This window comes from Nansenia antarctica (assembly GCF_963989245.1).
Source record: "Nansenia antarctica genome assembly, chromosome: 5".
Classification (NCBI taxonomy): domain Eukaryota; kingdom Metazoa; phylum Chordata; class Actinopteri; order Argentiniformes; family Microstomatidae; genus Nansenia; species Nansenia antarctica.
The window spans coordinates 68,837,773-68,859,885 of NC_137690.1; the positions used below are offsets into that span (position 1 = coordinate 68,837,773).

Below are 22,113 nucleotides of genomic sequence, written 5' to 3' on the forward strand. Positions count from 1 at the left end.
CGATCTTTTCAGTTTGTAAAGTGTCTTTGTGTCTAGAAAAGCGCTATATAAGTCTATTGTATTATTATTATTATTATTATTATTATTATTATTATTACTTGACCTAGTCAAGTCGTAGTAACCCTCTTCATGGTCCTTCGCCTCAGACAGCATGTTTAAAACCCCTTTGTCACCAGATTGGTTGGGCAGTCCCTGTGGAAAGCACTGTGCCGACTTTATTACTCTCCGGAAATATATATCGAACCGTCGGCCAGACACGTTTTTTCCTATCTGCTCTTTGGATGGGGAGGAAAAAAAAGATCAGAAATCAGATCAGAAATAGATCCAGTATAGACCACTCTAAAACTAATTAAAATGTGAAGTGATATGTCCCTGGATTAACTCTACATAACTCTACATGAACTCTACATGAACTCTACAACCCAACTCAACTCTACAACACAACTCTAAGTGTCTTTGAGTGTCTAGAAAAGCGCTATATAAGTCTAATGTACTACTATTATTATTATTATTATTATTATTACATGAGCCCTTTCTCTCCCTGCTCTACCGCTCCCCGTAGGTGGAGGAGCACAACGGCCACATCTTTAAGGCCACCCAGTACAGCATCCCCACATACTGTGAATACTGCTCCTCCCTAATCTGGATGATGGACCGGGCCTGTGTCTGCAAATGTGAGTCATCATCGTCCCACACACACACACACACACACACACACACACACACACACACACACACACACACACACACACACATGTCCAGGAGCCCTTGGAAAAAGCCTCAAAACACCCACCCATATGTAGAACACTTGCCGTCTTACTCTTTGGTGCACACATTCAAACACACACTATACACACGTACACACACACACACACACACAGACACACACTTTGTGGGCGCGTTGCCTTCAGCAGCCATCTGTTCTCCCCAGCCCTGATCCACGGCCCCGCCCGCCCCTTCGTATTCTTAATCAGATTGTTTTCAACTGGACTCTTGGGGTCTGTGGCTCTCCCTCTCTCTCTCCATATCCCTCTCTCCCTCTCTCTCTCCATCTCTCCATCTCTCTCTCTCCCTCTCTCTCTCTCTCCATCTCCCTCTCTCTCTCCATCTCTCTCTCTCCCTCTCTCTCTCTCTCTCTCTCTCTCTCCCTCTCTGGAGTTTTCTCAAGGATGTTTTCCCCTCCCCAGCCAATGTTGCCTTTGTCTCTCATCTCTGTCGTCAGTTAGCAAAAGTCACAAAAGTTTGTTTTTTGCCGTCGGTTAAATGATGAGGAGAAATTGTCTTTCGGTGGGAAACGGGGGTGAGTGACTTGCGTTTCTCTGGTTGTGTGTATCCAGTGTGCCGCTACGCCTGCCACAGGAAGTGCTGCTTGAAGATGACCACCAAGTGCAGTAAGAAGGTAAGGCTTCTCTACTGTGGCAACACACAATCAGTTGTGTTCTGCCTTACGTCATTTGGAAGAGCACAGTCGGTACTGGGGAAGAAATTGTTCCCACTGGTTTAAAAAATGTTTCGAGCTTACTTGGGGAGGCTGTTGACAATCGCGTGTTTAAGTCCTCAGAATAATGTGTTTATTTACTGAACTATTCTTGTGTGTTTATCTCCTGTGTGTGTGTGTGTGTGTGTGTGTGTGTGTGTGTGTGTGTGTGTGTGTGTGTGTGTGTGTGTGTGTGCGTGTGTGTGTGTGTCTGGCGGTGCCTGCGTGTGCGTGTGTGTGTGTGCGTGCATGTCTGCCTGTGTGAACAGTACGACCCAGAGCTGTCGTCCAGGCAGTTTGGTGTGGAGGTCTCCCGTCTGACCAGCGATGAGAGGACAGTGCCACTAGTGGTGGAGAAGCTCATCAACTACATCGAGATGCACGGCCTCTACACAGAGGGCATCTTCAGGAAGTCTGGCTCCACCAATAAGATCAAGGAGCTCAAGCAGGGACTGGACACAGGTAGGAGGAGGGGAACACCTGGCTAGGCTAATGGCTAGAAGCTAAAAGCCACGGATCATTTTAGTTCTATGGCGAAGCGCCCACACACACGCCGCGACCTGGGATGTTTTTATGAATTGCCCCTGCTGTGTTGTTGTTTGTCCCCACAGACATGACCAACATGAATCTGGACGACTACAACATCCACGTCATCGCAAGCGTCTTCAAGCAGTGGCTACGAGACCTTCCCAATCCTCTTATGACCTTTGAACTGTACGACGAGTTCCTACGTGCCATGGGTAAATACTCGTAACCTTGCTGTGTTTCAAACATGGTTTTTGGTGTCATTTAACACACATATTTAGTTGAACTCCGACTCTGTAGGTCCTCAGTGGGTCTTCTTAACCATGTCAGTCAGTCCCATTTGATCCAAAACAGGAGATTTGACATCCGATTAAAGATAAAGATAAAGATCCAAGAAGGATGAAATTAAAAGATATTCCTTAAACTCAAACGTAACTGTTCATATCAGATAAGTAGGTACTTGAGTCAAACGAACATAAATGAGTGAATGTACAGGGTGGTGATGTCGTTGTGATGTCATTGCAGCGTTGCAGGACAAGAAGGAGGTGATCAGAGGGGTGTACTCTATCGTCGACCAACTCAGCAGAACTCACCTGAACACACTAGAACGACTCATCTTCCACCTCGTCAGGTAAGAGACATTCTACCTGCTCTCTTTACTACTGTTTATATTCTGTTATAAATGATAATCACGTTTGATGTGCTTAGTGCCTCTTCACTTTTTTATGGTTATGACAATGAAAGAAAAACTTGAAGTAGCCTACTCACAGATAAGATCCTGTGGCGGTTTCCCAGACACAGATTAAGCCTAGTCCTGGACTAAATCTCAATCTCAATAGAAAATCTCCATTGAAGATGCTTTCTAGTCTAGGATTAGACTTCACCGGAGTCTGGGAAAACAGCTCCCCTGATGTTTCCAGTACAGTAATCCCAGAATATCACTGATTATCATTATGGGATGTGTGTTTCCAGGATCGCCCTGCAGGAGGACACCAACCGCATGTCGGCCAACGCCCTGGCCATCGTGTTCGCCCCCTGTATCCTGCGCTGCCCTGACACCATCGACCCACTGCAGAGCGTCCAGGACATCGGCAAGACCACCGCGTAAGAACACAGTACACACCTGCTGGGATGCACTACTGATGCGAACCTTAACACCAGAACAGCCGTGCCTTTTTTACCTACTAAACCCTCGGGGGTCAAATGACCCCCTCTTTACAATGCTATGCTGCTATTTACACACAAAGACCACTAGTTGGCTGCTCGTAAATTAGCCTGCTTCCTACACAGAAAAACATCAAAATAGCTTTATATAAGGTTATCCTGATGTGATTTTGAAAATGTACTGGGTGGTAGAACGCACATATCTAGGACAAGTCATGAAGGAGGGTCCTGAAATTTGATCAAGTGCAAAGATATAAAAATGTTCTTTACTCAAATGACCCCTCATGGCTGTTCTAGTGTTAACTTTCCATCCGTCTTTTTTTTCTTTCCAGAAGGGATCTACTTAAAAACTTCAATACCCTGTATTTCAATTCAGTATGATATTTATGGAATCGTCACTTACCAATGATACTGTAACATGATTTACTCACCCTTTGATGTGGCTGTCTGTGTGTGTGTAGGTGTGTGGAGCTGATCATCGGGGAACAGATGAATAAGTACAGGGCCAGACTAAAGGACATCAACAGCCTGGAGTTCGCAGAGAACAAAGCCAAGTGCAGACTGACCCTCATCCGGAGGTCAATGGTAAGGTCAAAGGTTAATGACAATATCCACAGTCATCGTTACCCTGTAAACTGAACCTAATTAGGACTAGTTGGTTTCCACTGTGTCTTAACTCTGAGACTTCACACTAACCTACCTGTCCTTTTTAACACTCTCCCTCACTACTCCTTGCTTTCCTTCCTCAAACTAATCCTGTTTTTGTCCTCTCCCAAATCTCTGCCACTCCTTCTCTTCCCTTTCATTCCTTTCCATTTCCCTTCCTTCCTTCCATTTCCTTCCCTATTCCTTTCCCTAATACAGAAACCTGTAGCAATTGCTGTTAGATTCATAAGCATAACCCGCAGTACAGTTCCGGTATGTATCCACTCACTGTAATCAACTTTAACCCAACCCCAGCCTGTCATTTGGCGGCCATTTTTGTTTTTCCGACGACCACTGCTCGTCATGCCTACCTCCTCTGTTTCCTTCAATCCCTCAGCATGAGGCCATCGAACTTTGTCTTTGTTTCTCTCTGTTTCTGTTTCTTTGTTTCTGTCTCTCTCTATCTCTCTCTCTCTGTTCTCTCTCTCTCTCTCTCCCCCTCTTTATATCCTCCCATTTTGTGAGACTGTATATTGTAACTGTCTATTGTGGATGAATGTTCGAGACATTCACATTGTTGCTAATTAGATTGTGACTATGCTGTGCGTGGAGAATGAAGCGCAGACAAAGCATACTGCCAGAGTTTTGCCAATGGTCTACGTGCTTGGCAGCGCTCCAACCCAAATGTTACCATGATTTCACAAGCTACTCTGTCATATTTCTTGTTCATGTTTATTTTTGTAAATTATTTTATTATTTCTATTTCAACATCTACAGTAGCTAATGTTTACTACCAACTAAAACTACTTTCCATGTATACAGATATTATAAAATGTGTTGTGGAGCATAACTGCCACCCTATTAGTTTAATCCTAAATTGAGAAATAAGATTGTGTTTAGTTCATTTCCTCCTGAGCTTGTGTCAATATCAGGCTCTTTAATGACTAGTTTACTTGTTGAATCTTTCTCCCACCTCTCAAATGATGGCCTCTGTCTATTATAGAACATCATTTCAGAGACTAATCAGCTGCTTCACCTTGACCTTAAACAAAGGTTTTCTCATCAACCTGTAGTAGCAGCTGTTTGGCATGCAAGAACAAGTCATCAGGTTTACCATTACTGAACAAAACAGACACAAACAGACATGGATCACAAGGTAGCATAATATGGAGGCTTTTTTAGAGGGTAAATGTCCAGTACAGTGCCTTTAACATCTTCTTTTTTTTACGTTGTATGTTCTCCTTCACTCCCCAATTCTGTAACATGCAGCCAAACACAACAAAAAAGGTAACAACAACAGCATAACAACAGCATATCCAACATGACATTGTGATTGGATATGCTGTCTGCTGTGGTGTGGTTCCCTGTGGTGGTTAGATGTGTGAGAGTGGGCAGCATGTGTTTGTCGTGGTGTTTTGGGTGGTAGGCTTTGTGACTGCACAGCTTAACTGCGGGAAACAAAATGGATAGACCCTGATTTATTGTCAGATTTGAGGAATTGTGCATGAGTGCTGGTCTATAGGCTGACAATAGACGGACTGTAAATGTGGTGGATAGAGACGGCCTAGTTACTTCTCAAGCTGTCTTCAGCTATTCATTGGTAAGCAGTACTATAGGTCTACAGTAGTTATGGCTGTACCAGTTGGACCGTGTCAAAACTGACAATTGATAATTTGCTGCTATGCTTTGTCAAAGGGCAGGACCATGAGTGCACAACACAGGCTAACATGATGCTATGCTAATACTAGCTAACCGTAACACCGATTCTCCACTTTGCAGGGCAAGGGCCACATGCGGCGGCTCAGCTACCACACGCCCTCGCCCCCGGTGAGCCCGCGGTTGCCGTCGGTGACGGACGTGTTGATGGAGGAAGGCGGGAGCGAGGAGGGGGCGGGGCTGGAGCCGGAGATTTCTGAGCACCAGCAGGTGGCGATGCAGCAGGAAGAGAGGGTGCTGACGGAACAGATAGAGAGCTTGCAGAAAGAGAAGTAAAGAACTTTCGTCGTTACGCCGCGAATGACATACCTTCATTTTATTCATCGTTTCTTACTTACATTACACACACTGTTTTTTGGGGGATGTTCCAATACTTAAAAGTAATGGTTCAATTCAAAAACCTATATATTTTTTAAAGATTAAGACTCAACTGGGTCTAATGCTAATGTGAGAAACAGTAAATCCTGAATTACTGGTGGTTTGACCTCTCTAACGTGTCTGCAGGGAGGAGCTGACCTTTGAGATGCTGAGCCTGGAGCCGAGGGCGTCGGACGACGAGACCCTGGAGTCCGAGGCGTCCATCGGCACGGCCGACAGCTCCGAGAACCTGAACATAGACTCCGAAGGAGCCACCTCCGACTTCTCTGGTACGGCGTCGTCACACATCACACAGGAGCATACAGCAGGGTTCCCACACGGGTCCTTGAAATCCTTGAAAGTTTGTGAATTTGAGAAAAAGAAATCAAGGTCTTACAAGTTTTTGTTGTCTGTGAGCGGATAGTTCCTATTATATAAATTCTCATCTAGATCTGTCTCAAACTATGCCGTGTTGGGTCCTTGAATTTGAGGGAATTGAGTCTTGAAAGTCCTTGAAAGGTGCTTGAAAAGTGCTTGAATTTGATGTTTTTTAAATTGTTTTTAAACACTTCAAACGAAAAGAAATTGTACTGGGAAAACTAGATGTATACAACTGTATAATAGTTATCTTGTCATAACGAAAAAGAAACCTGATAAAAGTAGAATTTAAGATGAATTCTATAATAGTTGGTGATGGTGATGATGACCATGGTGATGACCTCTGACCTTGTGTCCCCACTCCTCCTCCTCCTCCTCAGAGAGAGGAGCAGCGCAGGCCGCCGCCAGGTCCAAGAAGTCAGAGAGGAGGAGCCACCGGCGCCGCGCCCTCCACCGCCAGCCCGAATCCCTGGACTCAGTGGACTCTCAGTGCTCCACCATCTCCTCCCTCTCCTCCTCCTCCCACCACCACCTCCACCCGTCCTCCTCGTCCTCCTCGGCCACCGCCGCTCAGCGCTTCCGCTTCCGCTCTAAGTCACCGTCCTCTGGATCCGGTGCTGGTGCTGGTTCCGCTCCCGGTTCCTCCCAGGGCTTGTTCCTGTCCCAGCACGGGCCCTCCTCCCGACGCGACAGCCTGGAGAGCGCCTCTGCCGCCGCGCTGGAGCAGAAAGGAGGAGCATACGAGGAGAGGCCTCAGTTCACCAGCCGAGGCACCTTCAGCCCCGAGAAGGGCAAACAGAAACTGAAGGGGGCTAAGCACTCGCCCCTGAGGCCCCCCCACCCCCGCGAGGGCGGAGGAGGCCACAGCAGGGAGCCACCGGACTTATCCCAGCAACTGGTGTTATACGGCAGCAACGAGTTCATGGTATGAAGGACACTGGGACACCAAAGCACCTCTGCCCAACCCCCTATCACCCCTCCCCCGACCCCTGACTGAGAGAGGCTGGGGGAGGGGGTAGGAGTGGAGAGCAGAGCAGGCGACTGCCCCGCACCCCCTCCACAAGCACTCCAGCTTATCCTTTCCTTGTCTAAAAGTCCGCATCGAGCAGAAACTGTCCCCCAAGTGCCATGTAGTGTACTATGTGTCCACCTCCAGAGGCGGGAGAGGGAGAGGCTTGGTAGTGGGAGAAGAAGACCTGGTAGAAGTGCTCATCTCCTGTGGCCTTAACTGCCACACGCCCCCCCTATGGTCCCTCTACACGGGTGGGCCGCAGTCCCGGGGGGGGGGGGGGGGGGGTGGGGGTCGGGGGTCGGCGGACGTGTGGAGCAGGAGGGCAGAGAAAAGGGAATGTTGGGGTACCTGGATGAGGACTCTTCAGTGCCCCCTGGTGGAGGGAGGCTGAATGACGGAAGAAACAGGCGACCGAGCCACTGACAGCAGCGCAGTCTCTGTGAACTTGACGAGCTCTCAATCATTGGCTGCTTTAAAAGTTTACAGTTCATAACAATCAATGTAAGCAGTGGTTGCTCTATTATTACAAATGTATTTTTTTTTCTCCCTTTACGCCTATTTAATAAATTTTAATTTTCATGGAAAGTATAAATCTATATAACTATATTATACAGGTATAAATACTGTACAAAGCCGGAACACCAGTAATTGCTGGGTAGTTGAAGTCAAATATTTATCTTTTGCTTAAGTATCTTGGAGAGACATGTTATGGGATTAAGGCGATGGCTGTGTGTGTGTGTGTGCGTGACTGTCTGTGTGAGCGTGTGTGTGCGCGCATGTGTGCTCACACGCATGTTTGTGTGTGTGTGTGTGTGTGTGTGTGCGTGCGTGCGCTCGCGTGTGTCTGAGAAAAACCACTTCATGTGTTTAAAGTTTGTGCTGCTTTTTTCCCTCTCATGAGGGAGATACCGCCATCAAAGGGACCAAGTCAGCTGGTGTGTATTTGAGCCAAGGGGATCCCAGCTCTGTAAAGAATGTCAGATGTGTATAAAAAAAATAATCACTGCATTCACTGCTTAACAGCCATACAACAATTGTAATGTACAGAATAATATGTAGTGGTCAAAAATGCCTCCTCTCTCTCTGGATACATGTTACCCCCCCAAATCCTTGTCTTTCTAAGATATCAGTGTTCACTTAATAGCAACCAAACAAGGACTTGAACTTTCTTGTCTTCTGTCGTTATTTATGACGTGGTGTATTTGAGTGGGTGGGTGGGGGGGGGGGGAACTGTAGAAACACCTCACACTTAGTGTAACAGTCATGGTATGCTTCAATTCAGGTATTTAGAGATTGAAGCTAGTTTATTGAACAGTTGATTTCAAGAACAGAACTTCAATGTGGGCCTAGATCGGATGCGCTCATGATTACTGGTAAATCACATGACAAAAACACATTATTGTCCAACGTTGTGAAAATGGTCTACAGGTTACATGGACGGAGCTTCTTCACACTTGCATTTCTCAGTCAGTTAGTGAAGCCCAGGACTGCTGTGCTCTTGTCCAAATGCTCACTGTGTGCCGGTGTGTGGCATCTCCACCGATACAGTATACGTCTTGCCTGCTGTGCCAGTGTGCCTGCCTTGAACCAGGCGAGGTAGAAATCGGAGGACGGGCTCCTTGTAATGCATGGAATGGAAGGAAGAATGGTGAAAAGGACTACAAGCAAAGGGACCATGAAACTCCATAAGCTCTGTAACCGCAGCTTTAGACTAAAAAGACATAGTCATAGCTTCAATGTTCAGAACCTAAGGTAAAGGTGTATTTAACGCACAATGTACAGTGCCGTCCTGTCTCTCATTCTCAAAATACACTCAGGCACAGTAGATGAAGAGAAACTATTATAATATGACATGGTAGCCAGTCATGTGGGCCATCAAACTGTAAAGATGCTCAGACATTGTTAATGTAAGATTTTCTTTCTTGTCCAGATGAAGTATCGCAGCCCAGTGCCTACTGTGGGCCATAAGAGGACCAATATTATAGGCAGAGATTCAGCTCTGCACATGGTATATGTAAAACTAAATATTACATATATATGTTACGGTACATGTGGGAAAACGGTACATGTGGGATAACTAGGGTTAGGTGCTAGGGTTAAGGTTAGGGTTAGGGGTAGGGGTAGGGTTAGACATGCCAGCATGTACCAAATCGACGTAGCACCTAACCCTAACCCTAGTTTTCCCACATGTACCGTAACATATATATATATATTCTTTTAAATTGACGAATATAGTAGTTAGGCCTATGTAGTTTCAGGGCACGCTTCTCTGAAATTTCGTTTTATTTGTATAGTATAGTATAGTGGATAGTGTACATAGCCTTTATTTATGTAAACCAGCTCTTTTCCCTTCTTGTTTTTTATTTTTTTTTCCTAGCACCAAGGGAGCCCCCCCTCCCAAATTTCGTTGTTTGGTACCTGTACTATATCAATGACAATAAAGACCATTCATTCATTCATTCATTCAAATTAAATGAGCTGTAATCCAGCTCTAAGACGGATGACTGCGGTGAAGGTGGTCACGAGAATGTCACACATTTCAAAACACATTTGACCTTATTCCTAAAAAATAAAAATAAATAGATTACAAATGACTCGAGACCATAAGACTTTATTATTAGCAGCTCAAGACTGCCCCCCAGATGACGCAGTGTGCGTAATCCTGCCGCGCATGCGCACAAGAACGCTGTCAGCGCTGTCAACAGAGGAGCTACCAGAGGGGAGGCACGAGCTGTCGTCTTGTTTACCTGCAAGAGAACACCAATTATCTCAACATGTCGGGATTTGACAGCAACCCCTTTGTAGACCCGGTGGATGTCAACCCGTTCCAGGTAAGAAGCTCATTTAGAACATCGTGTAAGACCCTTCATGCGTCTTGACATTGTTTCCCTTCTTGTGAAGGCTGTAAAAAGATATGCCGCAACCCAAACCTGTTTGGTTGGTTACTGGGTTGGGCATCGATGTCGACTTCCTCCTGCTGAATTGACAACGTAGTGCTGATGGACATGTTTGTGAGCCAATTGCTTTCGTCAAAAGATTCGGTAGTCCAATCAGGTGACACGTGTAAGGTGTGCTAGTCAAGCCTCACTTCTCAGGTAGGCCTAGGTGACATCAAAAACCTTTTAATAAACACACTAAAACGAATAATGTGTAAATGACTGTCAATATGTTTTATTCCTGCAAGTTCACCATGTCCAAATGGTTTATACTGGATTCAAAAGTGTACCTTATTAATTGTATTAATAGCTTAGCCACGACTTCCATCTGAGGCAAGAGCTTGGTATTTATATGCTAAAACTCTAAAACTCCCATCCTGATTGGCTACTGTGAATTGAATATTGTTGAATAATAATAATAATATTCTATATTATTGTTGTCCGTCATCCAGGATGCCTCAGTCACTCAGGCCACCAGTGGGATTGAGAGCATCGAGGAATTCAACCCGTTCTCAGCTACTGCCATGGTAAGAAGAGCGCCACTTTTTAGATTTCGTGAGCTTAGAATGATAAGGTTCTATCTCCGTTTAGGGTAGTTCAGAGATATTGAGCGTCAACGTTTTTACATTCCAAGATTATGTTTTGTGAGATGGAACCTTTGTATTTTATGAATTACTAACTCAAAAATGTCAACATTTAAAAAAAAATAACACCACACAGGCATTAATACAACAAACACCTAATGGATCAGATTATGTAAAAAAAAAAACTACATTTTGACAAAAATGGAGATAGAACCTTATAATTCTAACGTCACGATTTGTTGTAGCCTACTGTAAACATTATTCATACATTGGCCTGGTGTTCATTCAGTGTTCATATACTGTAAGTCTGTCTTAGTATCATCGTTGTGGGAATAACGTCAAGTGTGTGTATGTGTTTTCCTCTCTGTTTTAGGGGAACACCACTGGAACCACTGTCCCCATTTCTGCTGCATCCTCTCAACCAGCGGTACTTCAGACCTCTGTGGAGCCCACGCCACAAGTACGTGACTCAGACCTCCACTAAATAATTAATTAGAAAGGGACTTGTTACTTGGACACTTATTTACCGTAACTATTTCTATGAGCCCTATGATGGATTAAAAACACACATTTGAGTTCACAGTGTGGTTATAAGGGGTTAACCTGACCACATGAGGAGATGGTATTATATAATACGTTTATTAATAACACATGATTATTTTGGATTTAAACTATTTAAAACTATTAAATTAGTTTAATCGGATCGGAAACAATGAAAAGAAAGTTCAGAGATGGCTTGAGGCACTTCCTATTCAAATCTCTTTGCAGACAAGAGTCTTTGAAAAATATTTGGTTTTCTACAGGATATTTGCATTCTGGTTACAGTTTATTCTACTAAACAGTGTTTTGGGTTAGAAGTAGAATGCTAAGTTGGATGGATCTGGCATGATGAATTCCAGTTGTGTGCGTCTAACTACAGCAACTTGTCAGTTGCCGAACTTACTTTGAAAGTACTGAGTAAAAGTGTTATTTCTGGATAATTGCATATTAATTACACTTAACCACCACTATGTGCCTTTTACTGTAGTACCAGGTAGTGCTTAATTTATTGAGATTAGTTATAGAAAGTAAGCCTTGTTACCAAATAGTTTCTTTGTAAAAAAAAACAACAACAAAAAACGGTAAATACCAGCTAAAACGGGTCTAAAATCAAGGCTTACCAGCAAGTCTTTTCTATTTTGGTATTGCAATTTTTTTCTGCACAGGGAAAGTGTTGTTGTTCCCCAATCCCCATGTTAGGTGAAGATGACATTGTAACTCAGCTGGAAGCTGCCATCAGAATGTACTTCACTGAACTTATTTCAGCTCAAGCTGAAAATCATTCATTTTCCCATCTGGATTTTTTCAAACAGCTAATATAGGCATTGTGTAGCATATAGGCTTACAGTTTCTTGTGCAATTGATTAGCGTTTAAATTGGCTGTCCCATAGCTAATTCATTTCAAATGTTTGACTTGGAGACAAAATAATTCAGAGATGTCTGCAAAACCGAAACGCTCGTTTTGTTCAGATGGTTTTTAATAAATAATTGTATTAATAAATAATATTTCGCTGGGTTTTGAGAAACTTTGGGGACCAGCAATACCCTCATGCAAACTCCCAGTATAGTGATGCAGGTCTTTAGATGTACATAAAAACAATTTATATTCCATTTTATTCGACTCGAGCAGTAGGGAGAACGGAAGAGGAAACATAGTGAAGTATCAACCGAGTCCTACAAAATGGAATATAACACTGCCACAATAGTTTAAATGTACAACGTCTAAAGACATGCGTTACTACAGTAAACTGGGAGCTTTGCAGTTTCAAAAAGGACGTATTTGAGGGCTTTGCACTTTGCGCCCATTTCTTCCATTGTCAACCGACGGGGGTATCGTTGTAGCCCATACGTTTCTTGAAACTAAGCAAAATCACAGAAGTCTACCCTTCTACAACATGCACAAATACAGGTTTGGTTAAAGAAATCCAAACTCCTAATTTAATCAGGAAAGAAAAAGAGAAACTGTACATTAATGTATCACAACGCTTATATTAGCTATTTGGAAGAAAATCAGGATGGGTGTTTTTCGGCAGTACGTTTCCAGACTACATTCTGACTAAGGCACTTCTGCCTCCCTCTTGTCTAGCAGGTTGCGGTGGCCACAGCCCAGTCTAACCTCCTCAAACAACAGGAGGAGCTGGAGAGGAAAGCAGCTGAACTGGAGAGGAAAGAGAAGGAGATTCAGAACAGGAGTGCCGCGAATCCCCTTGGTGAGACACAGTACTGTCCTGGGCACAGTGGTCCTGAAAGCATCTTTTGGATACAGGCTGCTGTTGTTCTTCAATTGTATAATGTTCAATCAATGGATGTCTTATTATACTGTATGTCATCGATGTCAGTTGATAGTCCTATAAATATCTCTTACAGGACTTAGTGCCCCTGACTGAATTCAGAGTGACTGAATTATTATCTGCTTTTAATGAAACACCCTTATGTTTAATCTCTACTAAGTTGCTATGAACAGTATGTTATTGCTTAAATACATGACCTAGCCTTATGTTAGTGACAGTAAGTTAAAAAGTACCTTACTTTCTTTGACAGCTCGAGAAAACAACTGGCCTCCATTCCCCAAGTTTTCCCCCATAAAGCCATGCTTCTACCAGGACTTTAACGAGGACATCCCCGAGGAGTACCAGAAGATCTGCAAGAGGATGTACTACTTATGGATGTGTATGTAGGCCACACCATGCATGCTCACCCACTACTGGTTGCTACTGGTTACTACTGGGGCGGCTGTGGTGCAGGAGGTAGAGCCGCTGTCTAATGATCGCAAGGTTGGCAGATCGGCGGTTCGAGCCCCGGCTGGCCACATGTCGGAGTGTCCTTGGGCAAGACACTGAACCCCAAATTGCTCCCAGTGAGCGCCGCCATTGGTTTGTGAATGTGTGTGTGAATGGGTGAATGAGAGGCCATTGTAAAGCGCTTTGGAATAAGGCGCTATATAAGTGCAGTCCATGAATGAAAGTGAAAATAGTGGAGGGTCCACACTCATTGTTTTTGTTGTTGTTTTTTGAACAAAAGACATATATTCTGGACATTTCTCTTTTGTATGATTGGATGGACCTGAGGTTGTCATATGTCATCAATGACATTCACCGATCAGCACTCTCTTAATGACACATCGGTTCTGTTCAAATATCCATACCAGCATTCCACTCTGAATGAAGCAATTTATTGTCCATGCGGTCCAAATGGTATGCTAATGTTGTTCCTGGAGCATGCCATTCATTCATTTCCCTCTCCAGTTCACAGTGCCACTCTGTTCCTGAATGTCCTGGCCTGCTTGGCCTATTTCACTGCCAACTCTAGTAACGGGGTGGACTTTGGTCTGTCCATCCTCTGGTTCATCCTCTTCACCCCTGTCTCCTTCGTCTGTTGGTACAGGCCAGTCTACAAGGCCTTCAGGCAAGTGCTTTTCTCTCAATGTGTTTTTTCTGTGTTCGTTTGTTAATGTAGATAAAAATGGTGACGTGTTGTTTTTGCTCGACCCAAATAGCTATACTAGTATTTATGAGTGATTTCAATTTCAGTTGTCATAAGAATCGAGTGATTAATTGATCTTCTCCTTTTTCTCTCTCATCAGGTCAGACAGTTCCTTCAGTTTCTTTTTCTTCTTCTTTGTTTTCTTCTTCCAAGTTGCTGTGTACGTCATCCAGTGTGTGGGGATCCCCAATTGGGGAAACAGGTCAGTGATGTGTGAGTGTGTGTGTGTATGCGTGTTTGTGGGTATCTGTTTGTACACATATGGGTGCATTGGACTGTGTCTTTGTTTGTTTCTCTCTTCACATCTGTATGAGTGTGTGTGCATCCTGTCCATCTCTTTGACAGACTCCTGCTGCCCTAATCTGGTGGTGTCTCTTTGTCCTGGGGCTCCTTTGTAAGTGTGTGGCATTCGTTTCACCTCTTTCACTCTCTCTGGGTCGGGGGGTCCTCAGATCAGTGATCTCACTCACTCTTTTGTAAACGTAGGCTTGGCTCTCCTCCCAAGTTCTTATCCACATAAACCTTTGCCTATGCTTCTCTTGATCATCATTGTCGTGGGCATCTTGAGTGTTCATTTCGTTTTTTTCATGTTGGCAGTTTTTTTAATAAGCTTTAATCCTCTTTACTTGAGTACAGGCCATGCAAACATTTTATTATACCATGAAAGGTTGTATATTGACAGGCCAACACCCTCCCAACATTTAAACAGGCGCTCAAAACCCACCTCTTCAAGCTCTCCTTCACCAGTTAACCCTCTCCCCCTCCCCTTCCCATGTGTCCCCAGCACTACCTTAATTAGGCCCCTATACTTCTTTTATTTATTTTTTGTGTCTTTTTATTAGTACTACTCGATCTTGTCAGTTTGTAAAGCGTCTTTGAGTGTCTAGAAAAGCGCTATATAAGTCTAATGTATTATTATTATTTATTATTATATTATGATAATAATGTGAGGTGACACAATCATCTACATTTCTTGGGTTGTTTTCCAGTGGATGGATCTCGTCCATCTCCATGATCGGGACCAACATCGCCGTGGCCGTGGTCATGATGGTGGTGGCTGGCTTCTTCACTGTGAACGCCGTCATGGCGGTCATCCTACTGAAAATGGTACAGTGTCGACAGTACTCAAGTTGTAAAAGAAAATCAGGGGGGAAGGTGGATTTTATCATATGGGGACTTTTAGCATCCCCACAGCGTCAGTGACTTCAGTGTCAGTGACTTGGTAAAAATGCCATTGCATATGTGCGTACCCCATCCTCGCCCACAGTATTTTACTAAATATGCGCAAAACTAAATGTTGGAATAGCAGTAATACCACGTTCATTGATAAAATTACATAAGGGATGGAAAGGGGGGATGGCAGTTTTAAAAGGGGGATGATTTTTACAGTTTTTTATTCCCCCCCCTCAACTCGAGTGCTGAGTGTCGAGTTAATCTCTCTTAAATATTACTTGGATGGAGTTTTGAATGGTGGTCATTCACACATTCAACCACCAAGTTCAGAGCACCACACCTCTATGTTGAATGAGATAATTCACCCCTCTACACAATGTAATGCAATTTGACACCTGATAGAAAAGGGCGATAAGGTGCCATGTTATGTAACTACTGTATATTGCATCATCATGCACCCAGGACTATTGGTTACAATAAAGACTCTCAGTAGACAGACAATTTGCAGAAAGGTGTCATGTTTAACTCTGTAGCATTTAGTGTTCAGGTTTGCTTTCAATCACTTGGAGATCAATTGTGACAGACATTTAAACCAGGGGTGCCCACATTTGTGCACCCCACTGTATATGATAAGATGTGATTATCATATCGATGTTGCCGACTCCCCTTTCCTCCCTTCACTACTGTAGGTTCACTCCAAGTACCGGAGGACAGGCGCCAGCTTCAACAAGGCCCAGACAGAGTTCTCCCAGGGAGTCCTCACCAACAGAACCTTCCAGAGTGCTGCGGCCAGCGCAGCCTCCTCTGCTGCCCAAGGAGCCTTCCAGAGGAACTAGCGAACGAGGACAGCAGAGGCAGAGCCATGCTGCTAAACCCCTTCTTGGATACTCTCTCCAAAAGCCACGATACCAGTCTGATCGCATTCCAATACTCTTCAATGGCCTCCTTTCCTCGTTCGTTTTGTAGGTGAAGCTTGTGTATTCATTCACCTGACATCAAAAAAAGTAGTCTTCTGAATCCAAATTGTGTGATGTGATTACATGGAGGAAAGACATTTAAAACGGTCAAAGAGAATCCAGCATCGTACAGTCCACAATTGGAAGACTACGGTAAACAGTTCCCCAGGCATATTGCTCTCAGTCTGTCTAGTTATTTTTCGCTCAGTGGGAACACAGGAGCGATGAGGAAAAAGGCCATTGAAGAGTATTGGAACATGGCCACGTGGCAGCGACGGCCAACTGTGCAACCGTGCCCCTGGTTGAAAGAACAGAACTGGCTAAGAAGGCTGAACCAGACTGGTATCCTCCAACCAGAGCCATAGAGATACAGAGATTAGGTAACTGTCCTCCAGGGGCCGTATTACAGAAACTCCCTATCATAAGTCCGAAGTTAAGATAAGGATATGCAATTTAGGACGTTTCTGTAATACGACCCCAGGTTACGACCGTACATTCTAAGACAATACGCTATTAAAAAATAAAATAAAATAAAAACGACAGGTCATTTGTTAGCTACATGACCACACTGGGGACAACCAAATGTTTGTTCATTTCTACAGTGGTAACATTTCTAACCTTGACTAACTCTGTAACTCTATGGCTCTGCCCTCAGACATTCCTGTACTTTTTACTACATACCATAATACTCTTTCACCTTATTCTACTGCCCTGTCCAGACACTCAGGTCCTCCCCTCAGGACGCCTCCTCAATGGTTTGGGTGGAAAATAGAAGAGATGGTTTTGGATTGAAGGGTAGAAGAGAAGTAGAAACACTGTAATAGCAGAACAGAACAGAACAGAACAGAACGTGTTACTACTGAAGGAATTACATGACAGAATGTACAGCTCACTATTTAGGAGAGTGCCGCAGGTGGCATTTTCATTTTTTGGAAGTATCCATTTTGTATTTGTGGTTCTGATGACAATATATTGTTGAAGGGATGAAGGTCTTTTTCATTTACATTTATTTAGTTTTAGTTTTTTTTTGTTTTTTGACTGTTCTCTTGGAATACATGAAGTACGACAAAGGCATCTGTAGAGGTCGATTGAAGATAATGGTTACACTAAATGGGAATTGTTGCTTGTAACTCACACCTAAGCTGCGATGTCGGTCGATTGTTATAGTTACATTGTAATCACTAGAATATGGAGTTTTATTGGGTAAGCGAGCAGCAGGTTGAATGGATCAGGTATGATGACCCTAGCAAAACAGTTTGAAAGGGACCAAACTGCATGAATGTCTGAATACGTCCACATATCTGACGCGGTCATGTGTGCATACAGGGGTTCCTACACATTTTCCATTTCAAGATCCCAGACATTCAGATGTACATTTTCAGACTGCTCCGTTCATCTGGGTTTGTGCTTTGGCACATCTGTCTACAATGTGTGCTTCATGACTTAAGGCTGTACAATTCACAACTCTGGTACGAATATGGCATCGGTCTGAAATAACGTACCGGTATGTCTTTTCCAGAATATTTTATTGTTTTGCTTTTCCATACTTTTCCAGGTCTGGAAATTGTCAATATTTTATTCCATACTTTTCCAGACATGCGTAGTGAACCCTGGGTATTAGAACACTTTTTTTTGTTTGACCTTCTTCTATGATAACGTCGATATTGACTCAATGTTGGCCTTATGGCATGCTGGGAATTGTTGGAAAAGTGAATGTATTTAGTGCGTGAGTGAGTTAATTAATAAATTAATGAGCTGACAGAACAAAATAAGGCTTAACTAATTTAATTAATTAATGTATTGATGAATAGTAGGATTGGAGCTATCTGCCTTAAGTAATGTTCTTATGGTAACTCTAGAGATTGCAGTGTACCAAGTAACCGGGAAAAGAGCAAGTTTTCTAATACAGAAACGATCAACGATACAATAAATTATATTTAAATGATTGCTTTTACTAACCGCATTAGAAGTGACCATGTGTTTTTGAATGTATGTTTGCCAGACACTTTTAAAAAAAAGTTACTTTACTGGATATGCTGTCATACAACTGAACCTTTCACTGTATTTCCGGAATATGTTACCCTCTGTGTGTGTCTGTTGCACGTTGGTTACACTGGTTTACTGATATGACTGACTTCTGCTTATTGATCAGCCGCATTATTAATTTTGTCTGTGTATTCAGAATTTAGTTTTTCTCTCAGTTTTCAGTTTCCTCTGATTGGGTAGGCTAAGCCCTTTGTTGTGTTATTAATCTAGCAGATGGATGGTTCATGGGAGAGCTTCTTTTTAGCATAGTCCAATCTGATTGTGTTAATGAATGTTATACTGTACATATTTCTGACATGTTACAAAGATGTTACTTTGTTGGGGGGTTTTAATGATGTTTCCTTGTGGTAATGTATAGATTTATTGTTACCATTACTATTCAATAAATTGATTTGTTCTTGCTCTTTCAAATATTCTGTGGTTCATTATCTAAGCCTACTTCATTGTCTTACAACAGATAGCAAGGCTACACGTCCACATTGATCTGTCTGAAAACAAACTGGGGTAGGTTAAAAAAGATTACAAAAAGAATAAAAAGTAGCCCAATGACCATAGAATTCAAATGCTACTGATCCAAAAATGTTCAATACACACCAACCCACATTTAGAACGCCTCAACTTAATTTACCTGAATACAGCTATTTTGATACTTTGATACTATAGTTTTGAAGCTATAATAAGCATTTAAAATATGACAATATTTTACAGTTAGTGTTACACATGAATATTACCAGTTGGGTATTTGTAACCATGGAGTTTGACTCAATCAACGCTTGGCCTTTCTCGATCCCGACACTGGGTACATGACTCCATTGTTTCGTAACCAGACTGGTGAGGGTCAGCACTAAGCAGCAGAGCATCATCCATAACTACAATCCCACCATCAACCATTTATCACTATTATTGCCTGGTGACCCCTGGGAATGGCCTCCCATCTGGCCAGCGAACTTCTCCTTCAGTCGCACCCCAAGGATCTGGAGGGCAAGCCTCAGAACGTGGAATATCAGTGGGGCAAGGTTAGTCTACTGTACACTATTACTGCTCAGTAGTCATGGCGATGCTTTAATACTGCATCACAGCACAGCTCCCAGAGGCAGGGAGCAACTAGTTCTCTTCCTGGACCTCAGTCAAGGTGAATCAATATCTGAACAAAGATGTACAGTAGTACTATTGACCTTAGGTTCCAGGTGAGAATACTAAACAGTGGAGGCTGGTGGAGGTAGAAATCAGAGGATGATCTCATTGTAATGCATGGAATGTAATCAAACACCAATGTTATTTGATAGCATCCCTCACTCCGTTCCATGCATAATATAACATAGCATCTAAAAGTCTCCTCATGGCCAAGGCAGTGGCCAAAATCCCCCCAGAGAGGATGAGGACACTGTGACCACCACACAGTTTGCCTTCTTTAAGGCATTTAATCCCCAACAGAGGGACCAAGGAGTGTTTTCCACAGGGACCTCCTCCCTGACTCCAACCCCCCCTCAACGTGGGATGTGGAGATGGGTGCTGTGGGTGTTGCTACAGGTGTATCAACACCTGTTGGTCAAGAGGTTGAGCCTCCACAACAGCTTGACGCTGTAACAAACAAAAAACGCACCTTGTGACACACGCATTGGAGTGCATTACAGTTCTCATCTATATTGTATTTAGGAAATATAACAGTTATAAACACTAACTTTTACATGCCACTTCTGTCATAGGTTCTTATTATAGCTGGACAACAGTAAGACGGCAGCCAAGTTCCTCTATTCCAGAGCATTAGGTTTCTATGACATGACACCAGACTATATAATTGTTCTATATATCTATGCCCACCGCTTTGTCTGTTTCGCCTGGTTTCAAACCTTATAGTACAGCGGCTAAGCTCTCATATTATGAGAAATTGTGCACTTTTTGAAGAAAGCATGACATTTCTACCATAGTTAGTACATACCATAAGGTTTATTTTCAGATGTGTATTCCCCGGAATCAATAAATACACCCAGCTTTGGGTTTTACTCTCCATCTGCCTCTTGTGTTCTGCACTAGTCTATCTTGTTTTTTCCATCCACTCTTGTTCTTGTGCCCGTTCCTCGCTTCTGTCTTGTCTGGGACTTTAAGCTGTTTGCTTCATAATTAATTAATTAATTATACTTTTTAATTGTAATTTAATTTAATTTTTTATTAATTAATTAATGCTTCATAGCAGTCCCACACCACATCCACTCTGTCAACACTTTCCAAGTAAGGTGCAACAACTGAAATACCTACATTCATAGCCTAATAGACTGTTCTGGACTTAGAGAACTATAGTAAATAAATTATTATATGAAATATATTATGAAAATTGAATATGCATATTCTCAGATACTGCGATTTCATTTTAATCATTCTCAGTCACAACGTCACTGATTTCACCACTAACTATTCACCAGAACATTTTATGATGTTGTATATGGTATCATTGTAATCCTTGACCTTCAAAACATGGGGGTAGACATCACCTGTTCTGTGTTATCATGTTTGGTTGAGGAGATATGAAGCACAATGCGGCTATGGCGGAAAGGAAAATGCCCGCCATGGCCACTAGGAGGAGTTTTTGCGAGGGCTCCACGTCTGAAAATGTTCAGGACAACAAACTGTACAAGTGTACCAAGTTTGGTGCTTTTATGAAAAAGTGAACTATTTTTTCACATATTAACCGGACTATACCAACTAGTGGACATAGTTTAGATTGGAGCAAATCGCATGTGACTAGATACTATAGCCCACTATACAATGAGTATGTGTACAGTGTCTAGTAAGACATTTGTTTTACTTCCTTTGAGTCGAAAATAATGCCCGTCGTGTATTCAATAAATAACATATTTATAGAATTCAGTATTCTGTGAACCAATGAATGACAGGAGAATTGGATGACGTGCGCAGTGATACTCAGTGATTACTGCGCCATTACACTACCAGAAAATAGTCCCTCTCCTACCCATCTGTATAGACGTGCGCAGTGATACGCAGTGCGCAGTGATACTGAGTGAGAAGCCCTATAAATCACCTGACGCAGTTCGTTTAGCAGACAGTTGAGAGTTGAAAGAAGTCAAGTCACCATGTAAGTACATCTAATGTGTTCTGTGAGAAAATAGAGCTAGCTACACGATGTTTATGACCTTACATGCTGCCAGATAATCACTGTCAAAGTCATTAAAGAATATAAGCTTTTAATTGAGCCACACGAGATGGTTTCAAGTCCAGTTGCCCGTTGTGACGAGCTAGTTTAGACAGGCCGCCTGTTCTAACGCAATGTTTAAATGTTCAATACTATTAGCCAGTTAGTAATTAATACATCTAAAGCAATGAATTTTAACTGTAGACTACAGAAGCAACGATGACTCCATTGGCTAATGTATGAAGTACAAAGTGGTTGTTAGTTAGCTAGCTACGTCTGGTCTCTTGCCTCGTGCAGCAGCACTTTGCGCCAGTATGTGGTCACGACATGTGCTCGTGACTGTCTTTAACTGTGTTCCAAATGTACACGTGGTAGTCATGTCAAACTTTGCTATGTTAAAATTGTAGAATGAGAAGTTTAATTTGTATGTTTCTTCCAGTTCCACTCCAGTGTTACCGTAACCCAAAACCTAAA

At 42.9% G+C, this 22,113-nt stretch overlaps 2 protein-coding genes across 2 annotated transcripts in view; both read left to right on the forward strand.

The window, feature by feature from the left end:
* The window catches only part of myo9aa (myosin IXAa), a gene marked incomplete at both ends in the record, with an annotated part of 86,736 nt that extends 79,543 nt beyond the window's left edge, over positions 1 to 7,193 (forward strand). Inside the window, 10 exons of the mRNA XM_080531886.1 lie at positions 563 to 674; positions 1,338 to 1,399; positions 1,747 to 1,939; positions 2,089 to 2,217; positions 2,528 to 2,633; positions 2,975 to 3,106; positions 3,628 to 3,751; positions 5,591 to 5,799; positions 6,032 to 6,174; positions 6,643 to 7,193. Coding sequence (XP_080388012.1) covers positions 563 to 674; positions 1,338 to 1,399; positions 1,747 to 1,939; positions 2,089 to 2,217; positions 2,528 to 2,633; positions 2,975 to 3,106; positions 3,628 to 3,751; positions 5,591 to 5,799; positions 6,032 to 6,174; positions 6,643 to 7,193 — 1,761 coding nt within the window. The remainder of the gene's footprint in view (positions 1 to 562; positions 675 to 1,337; positions 1,400 to 1,746; positions 1,940 to 2,088; positions 2,218 to 2,527; positions 2,634 to 2,974; positions 3,107 to 3,627; positions 3,752 to 5,590; positions 5,800 to 6,031; positions 6,175 to 6,642) is intronic.
* Positions 7,194 to 9,993: 2,800 nt separating this feature from the next.
* scamp2l (secretory carrier membrane protein 2, like) lies at positions 9,994 to 18,814 on the forward strand. The gene is made up of 9 exons (XM_080530909.1): positions 9,994 to 10,105; positions 10,663 to 10,737; positions 11,168 to 11,254; positions 12,923 to 13,043; positions 13,375 to 13,503; positions 14,079 to 14,238; positions 14,417 to 14,518; positions 15,306 to 15,423; positions 16,179 to 18,814. The coding sequence occupies exons 1-9, from the start codon at positions 10,049 to 10,051 to the stop codon at positions 16,323 to 16,325; spliced, it is 996 nt and encodes a 331-aa protein (XP_080387035.1). The 5' UTR covers positions 9,994 to 10,048; the 3' UTR covers positions 16,326 to 18,814.
* Positions 18,815 to 22,113: the final 3,299 nt, after the last annotated feature.